General features: G+C 39.9%; 1 protein-coding gene across 1 annotated transcript in view; it reads left to right on the top strand.

The window, feature by feature from the left end:
- Positions 1–16,381, top strand: part of LOC128735465 (uncharacterized) — a 111,078-nt gene that overhangs the window by 14,176 nt on the left and 80,521 nt on the right. The window contains exon 2 of the mRNA XM_053829948.1: positions 1,076–1,189. Within this exon, the coding sequence (XP_053685923.1) occupies positions 1,076–1,189 (114 nt within the window). The remainder of the gene's footprint in view (positions 1–1,075; positions 1,190–16,381) is intronic.

Below are 16,381 nucleotides of genomic sequence, written 5' to 3'. Positions count from 1 at the left end.
AATGGCGGAAATTTATCGAACTGATAATAAAAGGAAATAATTGAATATAAGAGAACTCAATTAACAGAATGATTGAACCGCTTTTTGTACAATAATTATTAATTTATTATGGAGGGTATTGCCGCTGAATTCCTATTTTCTACGAAATTTTGCTACATAATTACTTTTTCAGACTCATAAAGATAATTTAAATTCCTTTGGCATTTGTTGGAAAAATAGAAAACATTCCATCACAACTATTGCAAATCCAATTTGTTTGTAACAAAGCGACGATAATAATAGTAGACCGCTTTTTCTGTCACTGGCGGTTAACACGAGCGATTTAAATTATAGCAAAAATATCCCATTCAATTTAAACGGACCCTTTCACTTGCAGTTTTTTATTTGACAACCTATATATGTACAAGCAATCTAGCATTTCACTTTGCAGTCAGTTTTCGATTATTATGCTAACGCAGCGAAGCGAAAAAACTAGATCCACTACATTGAATGCAATGTATCCTGCCGCCATGCCGCCATCGGTAACCGCAGTCCGGGGGAAATGAACTTGGACTTGAATGGAGCACGTTATTGATGGACTCGGACAGTTTCCATCAATCGTTTATTTTTTCCCCCGTTTTTATTTTTACGACAGCTGCGGAAACAGTGTGTGTTGGTCAAAAGCATTTTTTCTGTTCACTTTTATTTTACTCCCGTTGCTTGCAGTATGAATTGCATCAAATCACTCGAGTCTGATGAATAACGTGGAAAAACTATTTCTCCGAAAAAAAAGTTGTACCATGCGGATTGAAGAACTATGTTTGTCAATCACACTAATATGTCTGACGTCGATGTAAACTTGCAATATTTAAATTCCACTTCAGAGGCTGCATGCTACTAAAATGGATATTAAATGCTATGGAATTGTTTTTTTCGGTCATTGAGTTCAGGAAATAGAAACCTGCGTGTAAACAATAAAACCTGTTTAACTGTTTACATAAGCAATCCGACTAAATATTTCCTAATGCAAACCATGATTACTTGTCTTTTGACATTTTTTTTTTTTGTTTTTTTTTTCTTCTTTTTCCAATGCTAGGTCCACTACCAGGCTACAAAGTGGTTACCGCCGTTCCAGCCATGGTACTGGACGAAGAACCGCCCACGATTGCAACGGCGGCGTTGACTGCCACGGTGAAGGAAAGCAAAAATGGTAAGTGAAGGGAGGCCAGAGGCCGCTCCAAATGCAGCATAATGAGGCCGAACCCCTTTCTTCAACCGGTGATCTGTATGTGGCAGCAGATAATTTATGTTCGGTACTGTTACGTCATTTTCGAAACCAATCAACATCGGTTGCTCGCGCATGATGGGCCGTGCGCTGTCCGCAATCTGTGATTACTAACATTATGTGGTAATAATGTTGCTATTACCATGGGATTTGTAGAAATTTCTGCGAAAACGTTACTACATCGTAAAATTTTTTACGTATTTATATCTTTAACCTTATCGGACATTACTGTCTTAAGGAGAAAACGATAAGGAAAGCCTTTATTTACAAAATTGGCACCATTCTCATATACAAATGTGAAAAACCCATATCTTTTCATACAACATTACATAATTACCATGCTACATTTATAGGTATAAACCACGGTCCTGCTAGGCAGTCATGTTTTTGCAGTCAACATCTAACCATTTGCGTAAATGAAACAGCATGACACCGCTATACGTGCTGTTTGTTTCACTCTGCAAAGCCGGTATGCTGGCAGATGGGTAGTATTTGCAAATCTTAACCGGATTTTTGCAAATAATACCCGCGCCGGCAGTAGATGTTGGCTACTGTCAAACACATTGAGTAGGGATAGGGTTGCCAGTCCCGTGGTATAAACCATTTATATCGTAACATGAAATATTATAGGAAGCCATAAAAATAAAACTATCCTTCTACAGCAGTTCACTGCTGTCTGGAAACTCTGAGGTCTCGCAAAGGTGTGCACCGGTGAAAGAAGGTCGACGAGGAAATGCTTTTACAATTTAAAATGATAGACAGAGTGACTCACCTATTGCTAACGGCAGATGACGCTACTGACATAGTGTAATCGAAGACTCCTTAAACTTCGTTGTACTTTCTAGTGTTGCAGCCAGTTTATTTCTCCAATGCAACACATATGAGAAGCACAAGGTCTGCTGGTTGAGATTTTTTTTTTTCTTGTTTGTCAATTTCTAATCACTTTATTAAAAAAAAACCATGATATTATTTTTTGTTGTTCCTGAGTTATAGCTGAAAAGCTCGATTTTGCTGAATATTTGCCTAATAAAATTGTTAGTGCTGCTCTCCAGAAAATGAAGAGAAAAAAACGGAAAAGTGAGCAAAGAAAAATGTGCGAAAAATTGGACAAACGGGATAGCAAAAAACGAAAAACACGAAAGAGAGAGAGAGAGATGCTTGAAAACAGAAAAACAAAAGATGAAACGTGATAGAATGAAAAAGGTAAAACAAGTTCTGAAAAGAGATAACAAGACGAGAATGATAAAAAGAGGGAAATAGTGAAAAAGAATGGAAACTGGAAAGAGAGAAAAGAAGGAACAATGGGGGGTAAAACAATGGGGGCAAAATGGACAGAAAAGGAGAAAAAACTAGAAAGCAAAAGAGGAAAAGAAAAGGTAAAAATGCAGGAGCAGGAGAAAACAGAATAAAAAAAAAGAAAATGGAGGACAAAAGGGTTAAAACATAAAACAAAAATCAGAATGTGACAGAAAAGGAGGACATAATAAGACAGACATTTACATACATTTAGCAGCCGAGAGCCGAGGTGGCTCTTGCCGTATCAAGAATTCCTCTCTATTTAATTCGGTCCTGGGCTACTCGTCGCCAATTTGTTGCGCGTCTCGACACACGCAAATCGGCTTCAACCTGGTCGAGCCATCTAGCACGTTGGGCCCATCTATTTCTGGTGCCGGTGGGGCTCTTGAAGAGAACGGATTTTACTGCACAGTAGTCCGGCATCATTGCGACGTGTCCGGCCCACCGTAGTCTCCCAACTTTCGTACGATGGGAATCTCTCCAAGCAGTGCCTGTGGCTCGTGATTCATACACCTCCGCCACTCTCCGCTTTCCATTTGTACTCCGCCAAAAATAGTCCGCAGACAGAATACAACAGATAAAAACGAATAAAATAAAGTAGGAGTTAAACTGGAAAAAAGATGCAAACCGGAACCGGAAAAAGAAAAAAAACGAAGCGAGACAGGAACAGACTATAAAAGAGGAAACAGCGAGCAGAAAAAAACGAAAGTGGAGAGAAAAGGAAGGGAGATCGAGACAAATGGAGGGAAGACGAGGCAGAAAAACAAAAAAAAAACTTAATATGAAAGTGGGGATACGGAAGAGAAAAAGAGGGAAAACGAGACAAGAAACAGAAAACAGAACAACAAACAAATGAAGCCAAAAGGGGAAAGAAGAATAGCGAGATTGAGCAAACGAGGAGAACGAGAAAAAGGTAACATATGAGAGAAAAAGACGAAAAACGAGAGATAAAAAGGAAAAGGAAAAGGGAGCCAAGAATAGAATAAAACTGATAGAAAAGAACGACAAACAGGGCATCTGAGAGAGGAAAATCGGAACAAATGAAAGTGAAAAACAAGATGAAAAGGAAATAGGATTTAGAAGAGGACGAAAACCGGCAATAAAAAGAAGAAAAAGGGAATATAAATGACAAAAAGCGGGAAAGAAAATAACAAAAAACGACTAAAAATAAGAAAAAAAAGCAGGATTGAAAATTAGAAAAGATGAGACATAAAATAATTAAACGCGAAACACGCAAGAGAAAAAAGAAAAACGATAGAAAAAGAGTCAAAACGGAAGGAAAACAGGAAAGCGAAAACCAAAAAAAAACCTGTACAGAAAAGGAAAAACGGAGCAGAAAAGAGCTAAACCGAGCGAAAGAGTACGACTAAAAATGTCATTTTTTTTTTCAAGAAAAACTTTGTGCTTAATTTCGTGTCAATGTGTCAATTACAGGTCTAAGTGAATTCAAATTTTAAGTTCAGTTTGAGAAAAGTTAATTTTAAATTCTGATTTCAAGTCTAATTTCTAGTTTGATTTGAATTCCAATTTAAATTCTAGTTTTAAATCCCCATCTTTTATTTATACTTGGGCACGCTGGTGGTTAACATCCGCTCGGTTCAGAACGCCTTGTATAGTACTAAGTTCAACAGCAGGCATGAGAGACCATTACTTCGACGAAGTACCCTGTGGCATTCAAAAGCACCCGATAATCCAATCGAATCGTAGCCTTAATCAATCTGATTAGCTTCTCGAGCTATTCTCATCCATGGTTTTCCATAGCCTTTTCGATTAATAGTATTATATACAGCTTTAAAGTCATTGTGCGTCATTCAACGAAGCCGGCCTAATAATTTTCCACAAATCCATTCACAACCGGTGATAGTCGGCGGAAAACGAAATCACTTTGCAGCGGTCTTAAGAATGGTGATCGCACGATAGTTCTTACAGTCCAGCTTGGCTTGGCTTCCAACGTAAAATCATAGGCTACATCAGGCTATTCTAGAAGGAACAGGAAGGGAGGAAATGTCTGATGCAAATATTGGGTTATCAATTGGCAAGTGGGGCTCGCACACTCACTCTTCCGGTTGGTACTCGAATGTTTTACTTACTAAACTATTTAAATTTTATTCTCCCAATTCTATCATTCCGTATACGCACCACACACTCCTATGCGATGGTTTTATTTTTGTATGACTACTCTTTGTTTCTACCGTCGAGAAGATAGACTGGTATCTAATCGTTCAGTGCTATATCGGGCTTCGCCAGACTTAGTCGAGGATGCGACGAATATTATTATTACCGGCTATTATTCACAATGAAGACTTTCGGATGCATCTTAACCATCACCAGGTAGTAGTCCGCGAGTCAATGTTAACGCTTCGACAGAACCGGACGTCAATGTTGCCTGAAAAGTGGCGGCAGTCAATCAAAACGAGGTCGATCTAAGCTACCGTCTAGTTTAGTGATCTCCAGGTGCATTTTTGTAAGAATTTATGCTGCAAGAAGGCACATGGCCATGTTGATTTTGGAAGCGGCAAAATCGATAAGCCTTAGGTCGCTTTCGTTTGTCAGTGTTGTAGGTATTCCTGAACGGACCTGAACGCTGAAATCTCCGATGATGATCATTAAAAATTTCATCTTTCATGTTGACTACACGTCATAAAAACACGAAAAATGACTTTTCAATGTTTTGCAACCATGCAAAAATCTTTCATTTAACACTAAAATCAACAAAAACGGGTAATAAGTACAAAAGTTAAGTTTTTTAAGGCAAGACGCGTTGGTAAAAATAGCGTTTTTTAGGACCTCTTCACTCATAAAGAAGCCCCACAATAGCAAAATATCAGGTATAAAATGCTCTAAACAGAAATCAGTCCAAAATTTTTTAACAAAATCGGAACACTTTTAAATATCGATAGTATAGTATAAATATGTGGAATTCGTTATCAAAAATTGCCTTTAGGATTTTTATTTCACCTCGGTAACACTTGTGTTGTGTAATCGTGATAAGGCAAAATCGAATCACAACCATTAGAATTACAGTGTGACACATATGTATTCGAACAAAAATCATTTTATGCTTGCAGCGGCATATACAGTTAATACAATCAAACTAAGATCATGTGTGTGTGGCATCATAACTAAAGTCTTACTTGATGTAGTTTCATTTTCGTATTGTGTCTCGTTGGACGTGCACGTACCAGAGTTTAAGTTACGGTCGTTGATAATAAATAAATTGTTCAACGGTGCTACATGCGGCACTATTTTTCGTGACCTCAAATATCACGGCATGAAAAGAGGATTTGTGTACTATACACTAAAAAGAGTTGTCAAGGCGGCATCTGTTGAAAACCGTAAGTAAACCGATAGAAAACGAAGCGTTAGAACTGCAGAGGTCAAAAAGGTTGTTCGAGAATGAATTCGTCGCAGTTGCGACCGGTCCTCACGGAAAATGGCAGTTCAGCTGAATTTCAAAAGGAAAACTCTTCGTCGAATTTTGAAAATGGATCTGGATATGAAAGCATTCAAAAAAGGTAAAAAAGGCTCTGTCGGCACGGTGTTTCAGAAGTGATATATTCTGATGAGAAGTTGTTTGTTCTTCAAACACCGCTTCATGCTCAAAATGATCGGTTGTGGTCGGTTTCGATCAGTGACGTCCCAAAGCCCAAACGGAATGTACCTCGATACCAAAATTCATCAACGGTCATGGTATGGGGAGGCATTTCAAAGAAAGGGAAATTTCCTGTTCTATTTATTGACAAGGGTGTCAAAGTTAATGCAATATACTATCTGGAAATTGTCTTAGAACAAAATTTGATAGCTTACGTTCGGGGAATGTATGGTGAAGAAGATTACCGGATAGAAATCCAGCCACACCACAAATCTTGTGAAGACGTGGTGCAAAGCCAATCCGACGGATTTCATGTTGAAAACGGAATGACCTCCAAGTTCTCCTGATTTGAACCCATTGCATTGCTGTGAATGAGGTACATGCAGAAGAAGCTCAAGGATTATAAATATCATAATTTGAATAAATTTAAGTTAGTTATCAACAAGATATGGGATGATATTCCGATGGAAGTTTCAGCATTTATTTACAAAAATATATGACTTTGTTTTTGTTCGAATACATATGTGTCACACTGTAGATTAAAATCAAAAAATAATCCTCAAGTAGAACACATATGGTATTGTATATGGAAAATGTTACAACTAATTAGCTGTGCATTGCTGCTAGCTATGGCACTTATCTATCATGAACTTTGCACAAAAAATCAACAATTTCTTTCGCATTTTTTCACAATCGTACAACCTGGCATGATTGGTATGCAACCGTCATTAGGTCTCTGAAAACAATAAACCGTAGAGTCTACTTCTGTAGTAACAGTTAGCACCAGATCTGTACCACCTTGAACTGTGTAACTCTGATTACCTTTTCTCTCTGTCTGTCTCTCTGTCTCTCTCTCTGGTTGTCTGACCAGCCAGCAATGAACACTACAATCGAACTTTGCTCGCGGTCGCTTGCCAACGAAGGAGAAGAAGCATTAAATCCTCCTCCCTTAATATAGGTGCGCATTCTTGGCACTTTTCAAGCGAGCGAATGCACTTGCGGCTATAAATAAGCGATAAATTAGTCGCAGAAACCTGTCCCAGGAATGTGCTGTAGTCAGTGATTTCGCAGTTCAATAAGAATAAATAAAACTCCAGCGTTCCCTGCGGAGACGGCGGTGGAAACGTTCGGCGGCGGGGTTTTGGTTCACAAAATGAATGGTTTTATATTTCTGTGTCAGTCTAGAAACATGCAGACAATATTGTACGACCAAGTGGCATACTAGCAGTAGTAGAGCCGGTAGTTTGTGGACAGAACATGGCCCGAATCATGTTGCTCGACACTAATGCCCACGGTGTCCGGCCTTCGATATCAGAGTATTTCGATCACAATCTGCGGCCGGTTCGTTCAACACGAGGGTTCCAGCACCCACTGGGGTCAGGCGCGGTTCAAACGGTGGTGTCGAGCCGTCACACTCGGATGCTCGGGGCGGCGGATGCGGATGGGTTTTATTGGGCTGAAATGAGCGCTGGTCTGTTTTTTTTTTGGTTGCCATTATTAGTGTCGTAACTAGTGTACGATGATGATTGCTGCACGTCTACCACATAACGGGCGGTAAAGAACAAGTTGGTTGGTATGAGATTGCTGTGAAGTTCATAGTCGATAAAGATACCTACTAGTTTGGCACTAGTTTGGTGCTGTTTGGTAGGAACTTATAGCAATAGTTCGGCTTTCAAATGTTCTTTTATTGTAGGCTGATTTTCGGAGTAGGACTGGTGACAATAGTGATAGACTGGGTGAGAAGTAATAACACAAAATTTACACAAAAATTATCGCAATTGTCATTGAAAAGCGTTACAGTTGGCACACAGGATATTCTGAGGTATGTCATTCTAAATCTTCTCCAAACGTTGCTTGAAAGTATCTACAGTCAATTGTTTGGTGCTGCCTAGTTAGAAGTCGAGAGCAAGAATCCGGAAAATTTTCCACACGCTAAGCCTGTGTAGCTTTCGCCTGGTGAGACGGTGCAGAATCTTGTTGGAAGCAGTTTGGTGCATTCTTATTGATTGATTGATTTTTGACGACCATTTGATTCCCAATGGTTCTTCAAAAGATTATCGATGTAATATTTAGTGTTGATTTTAATACCAAGTTTAGTGAACAGCAATGGAACCTTAAAATTTTTGGAAAAACATTCCCATACCATCTCTCTGGAAACATTCTGGAACCTTCGAACAGTCAGTTTGTGATTTTGTTGGTTGTGGTGATCCTGTAGCAGGAATATTTTTTCGTCTGAAAACAGAATTTCAATGAGCCGCTAGAGTAGCTGCCGACATCTTTCGACTCTTACAACCTTCTGCTTTTCAGCCTTTTATTGCGTGATTTCATGCTCACTGCGCGAAAATCCGCAAAATGTTGCCATCTGTCGACTACGTTTTCAAACAAAAGTTAAATTTTGATTAAATTGTTGTAACATTGGGAAAAAAATGATTGAAGAGAATTAGTAGATATGCACTTTTATAAGCGGACCTCTGCGTTATTAGTATGGATTATATACATTATAAATGCAACCTGTGACGGCGACAAGCCCCCGTACTGGCCAGCAGACTACGGGTGTTCCTTTTTTTCGGGTTCTGTTCCGAGATAGTTTTGGCATGGCTTCGGTCAGACCATCGGAAGTATGTTCAGCTTGTAGGATTTCGCGTAGCGGAGATTCTATCTACGACGCTTATGCTAGAATGGAGGAAAGTTGAAAGTGCGCTGAATGTGGCGGGCCTGGCAACAAAGTGGGGAAAGGAGCCGAACTACACCGTAAATAATCCTTGGTTTCGCGGCCCTAAATTTCTGTTCACAGCTTTTGGCCGCCACTGCGGGCGGTGCCGTATTCAGTGGAGGAAGAAATTCACAGAGTAAATATAGAGTAAGGAGGGGTAAAAGTACGATGCGGGTAAAAGTGCGATTCAATGATTTATCAGTGCGGATTCCGAGTAAATTGACTACATTGGCATGGATGGGTGAGTACTTTGACAGCTTAAATCCATCATAAACATTTGTTGTTTACGAATCATAATTGCTGAGTTATGGGTAAAAGTTATTTTAGAACGGTTTTGATGTAATATTTCGTTGTACGGCAAATACGATATCAACAGGAGGATATTACTTATTCACAAATTGTAGCAGCGTTTTACATCACTCAGATATCTCTCTTGAAATTGCGGTGAGAAGAATTTACAAAATTTATGTTGCTTTTCCATAATTTAATCAAACCCCGTCAAGCGCCTAGCGGAGTAAAAGTGCGGTTCACGGACGGGGCAAAAATGTATAGCTTATATACATCTTTTGGCACTATATTACAGATACTAGAAATGGAAGATCTCCAGAAAACTGTGCTCTACAGATGTTGGTCGAAGGAAAACAATGTTTTTCCGCTGATGAAACAAAAAACAAACGTTTGGAAAAGTTTCGATCTAACGGACGCTGCAATACACCAGCGCAAAATAGAAAAGGTGCAAATTGAGAATATTCCTTACCGAAACATACCGCAGATTGACGATAATATGGTTTTGTTAGCTGCTGCTGTGCTAATTTCATGGATTCGAGCTTCGCACTTTTGCCCCGCGGTAATCGAACTTTTACCCCGCTAGTGGGGTAAAAGTGCGAATCGGCACTTGTTCAGAAGAATGAAGAATTTATTTTCAATAACACTATTATTCCAGATGATTTATAGTTGAATGTAAAGACATTGAGTAGCTGCATCACTATAAAATATATTTTGTTGTTCTTCTTCTTTATATCACGCGAAAATTGATGACAACTTCAAACATCGCACTTATGCCCCGCCCTACTCTACACATGAAGATCTAGTCAGTAATAGATGCAACAAGGTTTAGTCGCTGGTCAAAGCTGAAGTAAACGGTGGCACTCGTTCATCGATTCATTCATAATACTAGACAAAGGCATTAAAGCGGGCAGTTGGAGCTTGGAATCCTGAAGCAGGAAGAACTGGTTAAGGCCGAAATTAGGCTATGGAAGCAGGCGCAGCAGAAGTAATATCCTGAAGAAATACTATAGAGTAGTTTAGGGGGATCGATGGAACATCGCCGTTACAACTTTCTACTGTATCGAGAACCAGTCATATCTTTAAACTCTGGCCGCTTATGGAGCATTGGATTTTGGATTGGGTTAAGCATCGAACGATTTTACCACAGCGATCACCTTTTTGTTGGCAGACAAGTTCCACAGGCGATTTTCACACGCCAAAAGAGAAACGATCTTAAACGAAATGAGGTAGAAATTTCATATTCTGAGAATGCGAACGTTAATCACAAGGGTTGCGAAAGAGTGCGCACAAAGAGTACGAAAGGTCATTGGTGGCGGCCTTGCCAAGATCTTTCGTACACGACAAGGCAGCCACCGATAGCTCCCTTACCTGTGGTTCGCGTTACACCTTTCGTGTGACCCTCTGCTTTTGTGAGACTCGACGACTTTGGGCTGGTTTTGGTGAAAATGATAGGCAGCATTGTGAAGCGATGAATTGCATTCTTTACATGCCTTAGCATTCGCGCTGCCCTACTAGCGCAGTTGTTACAGAATAGTTGTGACACTCGATATATGACTAATTTTAGTCATAAATAAGTTCCTGTAACTAAAAGTACAAAAAATGTGCTGCTTGGGTGTCCATATAGAGGTATCGCACAGCATGTCCACCCAGTCCTGTGTGCTAGCAGTTCGACGTTTCGTTTCTCGGAGAGGTTCACCGGCTGAATTTTTGTTTTGCAGCGATAATGGAACGAACTTCCATGGTGCCAACAATTTGTTACAAAAGCTGATTATGGACCGATACAAACCCCTCGCATACGTTTTACCAACACCAAAACTCGCTGAACGTTCAATCCACGCAGGGCTCCTCATGTGGGCAGAGTATGGGAGCGGATGGTGCGCTCCTTTAAAGCAGCGGTTGGGGCGATTGTCGACACACCACGTAAACCAGACAATGAGAAGTTGGAGACTGTGATTGTCGATAATCAATACCAGACCGTTAACATACATTTCGTTGGAATCGGCAGACCAGGAGCCGTTAACTCCAAATTGTTTTCTTTTGGGGAGTTCATCGGGAGTCAATCAGCTTCCCGTCTGCCCCACGGACTATCGAACGACTCTCAGAAGTTGGGAGTTAGCACAGCATCTAGTAGACGAATTCTGGAATCTATGGTTGAAGGAGTACCCCGTTACCAGCAACAATTTTTCTCAATATGTGAAATTATTCTATCCTTGACTCAATAACTTCGGGGTAATTAAATGTGCTGCAAATAAGTTTTTACCTGCACTTATAGCTGAAAACTGTTGCAAGTTACCCCATTTGACGGTAATTCTCAAAAAATCTAGTTGAATAACCTAAAAGTGCTTAAACTATATGCGCTGAGAATCGTGGCTAATACGCTGACAGACGAACAGCGTTCACTCGCAGTACCTTGTAAGTCGCAAGAGCCTGCATAGTGTCGTCGTCCTAAAAGTAAAAACAAGTTAGATTAAAACTTCTCGGTCGATAGTTTCTACAGTAGGCAGAGGAAGAGGCACAGTTTGTATCTAAACAATAAACATAACCCAACCAGATACTTCGCTACATTAATAAGGGAGGTTGCGCAGTCTCTTTTTGTTCAGCGCCTCTAAGGTTCAAAGGTAGACGGGTACCAGCGAGCCACACGCCCTGGCAGGTGTTGTGGGTTCAAATCCGGTTATAATCTCAGTTACAGCTTGGTTCGACCCACGCACCTTCCAGCATTGGACAAAAGGTAGGAGTCACAACGATAACTTGTTAAGCGTAGCTACCTATTATGTTGTGTTTTTACTGCTTTTGAAATAATCTAGTCAGGATTGCGCGCCTCGATCCAGTGCCATTCTTATTGCCAGCCCCGGCAAGAGACTTCATGATCGGTTAAACAGAGTTCAGCACGAAACAAGTGTGTATGTGTGTGTGTTTTTTCCTTACTACTTTTGCATCACCAATCTCATTACTAGAACCAGGCAGTGGAACAAGTTATAAATTGCCCTTTGGACAAGAGGCTTCATTAGGCACCTCGAGTCAGTACCACTTTTATAAACTGGCCATGGCAAACGGCCTCATTGTTGTTAAATGCATTCTTCAGTATACAGCAAAAGGTGGGCGGTGCTTAAAGCGGTAATTCTCGCTTTGACGGAACTGCTTCCGGATACTGCGCTATTTTACAGAAATTCTGCAGAGTAAACTGTCCCAGTTCGTCACAACACCGGAAGAATAAACCGGTAACGCCTAAGCGTGAAATAGGGTTCTCATTCTCTATCCCTATCCTAAGACATCAATTTGGACTACTATCAACTGAAATAAATGATCCATAATCTGTTAGGACAAGAAAATTTTTGCTGCTTTTTTCCTAGAAAATGTAGTAGAAGTACGAAATCGCTGGTGTCGGACTAGGGAGGCAAAAAAAACGATCAACAAAGTGAAGCTTTAGATCGTCAGCATAAGGTAAAAATCGGCCTGATAACTGTAAAAGACGTTGAAAAATAATTAAAATATCAATGGTCCCAGATTACTTTCTTGTGGTACACCCAAAGGGTTCATGAAGCATGGTGATTCACTGTTATATCTGTATACATGGCATCTATTTGAGCACCTTTTAGCATAGACCTAATGCAGTGCGAACTAAATTGTACTAAGTTATCTGCATGGAAAGAAAATCATTTCAAATCAATCCTTTGAGATACATGCTTTGGCCTCTACCATTCGTTATTTCAAGCAGTTTAAAGCCCACACAAAGGGACGCATTTCCTTTCCTTATTTTCCTAATTTGCTACTTTTTTCTTAATCGCCTTCATTAAAAACGGAAAGCATAATCGACATTTTTTCCAACGCATTGTGAATATCGACTGCAACAGTGACTAATTAAAAATTATTTTTAGCGAAGCACATAGGGCGTTCGCACATTTTATTACCTCAACTTCAACTTTCTCAGTGTGACAAGAATATCCGACAAGATTTTGTCCGAGAAACGGATATTTCTAGGGTATAGCACATTTTTCAATATGATAGATGGCACATTCAACTAACGTCGGATTAACTGAAACAGTTAAAAGTAATATTATTACTGACAAAAACGTCCCGCTTTCTCAGGAAACCGCACCGCAGACGACCGTTCGACAAAAACAGCTTCAGTCGAAAGACAAAGAGTTAAAGGGACAAATGATCTAAATTGATGGATCAGTTTGTCCGAGAAGAAGTATACTGCAGCGTTAACAAAGGTTTCATCGTTTAACTGATTATTACAGTATATTGTATAAAAGGTTTCTTTTGCTGATTTTGCTCAGTATGTGCACTTTTGGCTGAAGAGCTTCAGCGATACAGAACTTGAGAAAGTGGCGTATAGAGCAATTGTAGAGTTAAGCATTATCTACAATATTGTTGAAGAAAGTATAGTTTTATCTTTTGTATTTGTGGCGCTATAGAACTGCAATGTCGTAAATGCGCGATATTTTTGAGATTATCGTGTTCGTAACAAATCTACAGGTCGAATACTCGAAATAACTCTGCTGTAATAGTATGGAACAAATAACCTATTACGTAGTCGATTGTAATGACAAATAGTCGTTATTATCTCAACTCACAGCTTTCCCTTTCATGGAGCATGATTGCAGCAATTAACACCTGCTGCGCATCAACCGATATTGCGAGATTGTTGGTTGTAGCTATGTATGCCCTTTCCATAATCCATACTATGGCCTGCACAAGCAAAAAAAACCCTTACACTGTAACTTCGTATGAAAACCGCCTTCCAGCGGGAAAATACCACCGGGTCTTGTCCACCGAGCTAATCAGCAAAGAACTGTACATAGAAATAGGTAGGTACATCCACATGAAAGTGAAATTGGCTGGCCCGAACATCTTGAACGATGGAAACTGAACGGTGGTAACCGTAACTGAAAGTGGTAACCGTAATCACTTTTCCCGATTAACACACAGACAACCGTGGTGGTGGGCAGTTTCCCGGTTGATAGTTGGGTGAATGGCTATCAGCGATGAAGGTAAATCCCGTTCGCCAATCCAAAACTGTTACGTAACCGAGAGGAGTGTGTGCGCGGAATTTCAATTAGACCGGCATGAATCGTTTCAGTCAGTGTGCTGCAGCAGCTGATATGCGGTAGTAGCCAAGCCAGCCAAGCCAAGTACACTACTACCTACCTACCGGCGGTGGCGGTGGTACTTGCCTCTTCAATCTTTACGAGAGTTTTAATACAACGCGTAGGAGTTACTTCAACCCATTGGCAATTATTTGCAACACTCTCGTTTGTAGTTGATGGCAAACAGAGTCCAAACCGGCTGCCTCCTCTTCTGATTAGAGGCGGAATTGCTAGCGAAACTGACGTCCCAGTAGCGAGTTTGTGGATACTGTGAAGTGCTACTCATTATCATTATTCAACGGATTAACTCTTTCAAAATAAGGGTTATGTTTTAAAATTTATGCACGACATGTACAACATTAACGGTGGGACTTCTATTTTCTTGGACAAGAAACACAAACAACTCTGCTAATTTGTTACGCTACGGATACTAGAAATGCTACATTTCAACGCTGCAATTACCTACCGGATGGAAAGTCGTTCAGTATAGGTCTGATTTGTTGTCATTTATGGTACAAATTACCAACTATTGAATCATTTTTTTTTCGCTCTTGTCGTCAGTCAAGTGTCATTCACTTATTACGTGAAGCCTCGCGAAATCGAAGCAAATGGACTTACCGTAATGGTGTGGGGGTGATGTTGGGTGTTCGGCCGGGGTCCGGTTGCATTTCTCATGTGCCGATTTGCTGTAAAGCTGATTTTTCAAGTGTAAAAAAATAAACATACGACGGCCAACCGAACGAACCGACGAGTTAGTGTACCTCGACAGGAAACAGTTGTCGGTGCCTTACAGTAATACTTGGAGCAAGTGAATAATTAATGCTATTAAGATATTAATGACAGAATCAATGACCATGAACAAATATGGAAGCACCTAGGTGGGACACCAAGCAAAGGCACGAATGTTCCGTTTTTGAACCGCTATCTGGCGGTGTGGTACCATAGCCATAGGTAGCGAACAATGTGATGTGTGATGTGGATTGGATTATTTTGTACACCTGCTAGGTAAGGTGAGCATTATAAGATTAAATTCGTAAAAGGTGCCGGGAAAAAAAATCCTCACGGGAGGTTACAAAAAATGTTTGACCTCTGCCTTGACTTCTGATTCTGAGTTTAGTCCAAGCTAAACTGGCAATTTACAGCATATTCATTGCATTGATTTGCTGCAATCTTCATCGTTGAATTATTTATATTACGTAAATTTTGTACATTTCCGTTTTCATGCATGTAATGTAAACCCAACTACATACCAACTTGTTAGCCGTTAGCGTAGCGCAAATGCAAGGATTAAAACGGAAAGCTGTCTCAGTGCATGCACTAAATCGATCGAAGCTTCACCTTTTCTTGACATCAGCCAAACCGATTGGTAAAGTCCGGTACCGGACGGCAGTGGTGCGTTTTCTATTTCCATCGTATATTAACATTTCGTAACCGCATACGTACCTACCTGTAAGCTGTAACGTTGCCAGTCGATTATTCCGTATCGTGCGGTCTTATCAAACCAAACCATTACATTGCATTGCAGCAAATGCACTCCGGAAAAACAACTACTATGTTGGACGTCGTAACCAATCATTAGTTGGTTTCGAGACTGGAGCTGCAGCTGCAGGCCACCGAAGGACTTGTACTGCTGGTCTCGGTTGGTATGATATATAATTTTTATGGTCTCAAGTTATAAAATTATAATTTAAATCGAACTATTAAGTGTAGACGTCCGGAAGAGCGAGCTTAACCGCAACCAGTTGGAGATATTGATCAATTGAGACCACCTTCGCTTTTTTTTCCTTACAGTATTCGTATAAATAGTGACCATAAAATCGGATCTTTACAAGCCTACACACGTTTTATTTACACGACAAACCAATGGCACCAGCTATGAATGTGGTTATAATTATATTTTGTTCTAAATCTGACGTTGGATTTAATCTCGTTAGCTAATCTAAATAAGATCAAATTATAATATTAGATATGGAAATAAGGTTGTCAAAATATTGTTTTGTTATGTGGGATTTTCCATATAAAGCACGGAATGGTATTTTCATTCTACTTTTATTTTGGGCCTCTTGTTTGTATTACTTTAATGTAAAGATATTACATGAAATCCGATACTAGTCTATAAATTACCTATAAAACAG

The sequence above is a fragment of the Sabethes cyaneus genome, chromosome 2, assembly GCF_943734655.1.
Source record: "Sabethes cyaneus chromosome 2, idSabCyanKW18_F2, whole genome shotgun sequence".
Classification (NCBI taxonomy): Eukaryota; Metazoa; Arthropoda; class Insecta; order Diptera; family Culicidae; genus Sabethes; species Sabethes cyaneus.
Note: the sequence above shows the minus strand (reverse complement) of the source record. Positions and strands in the feature narration are given on the sequence as shown.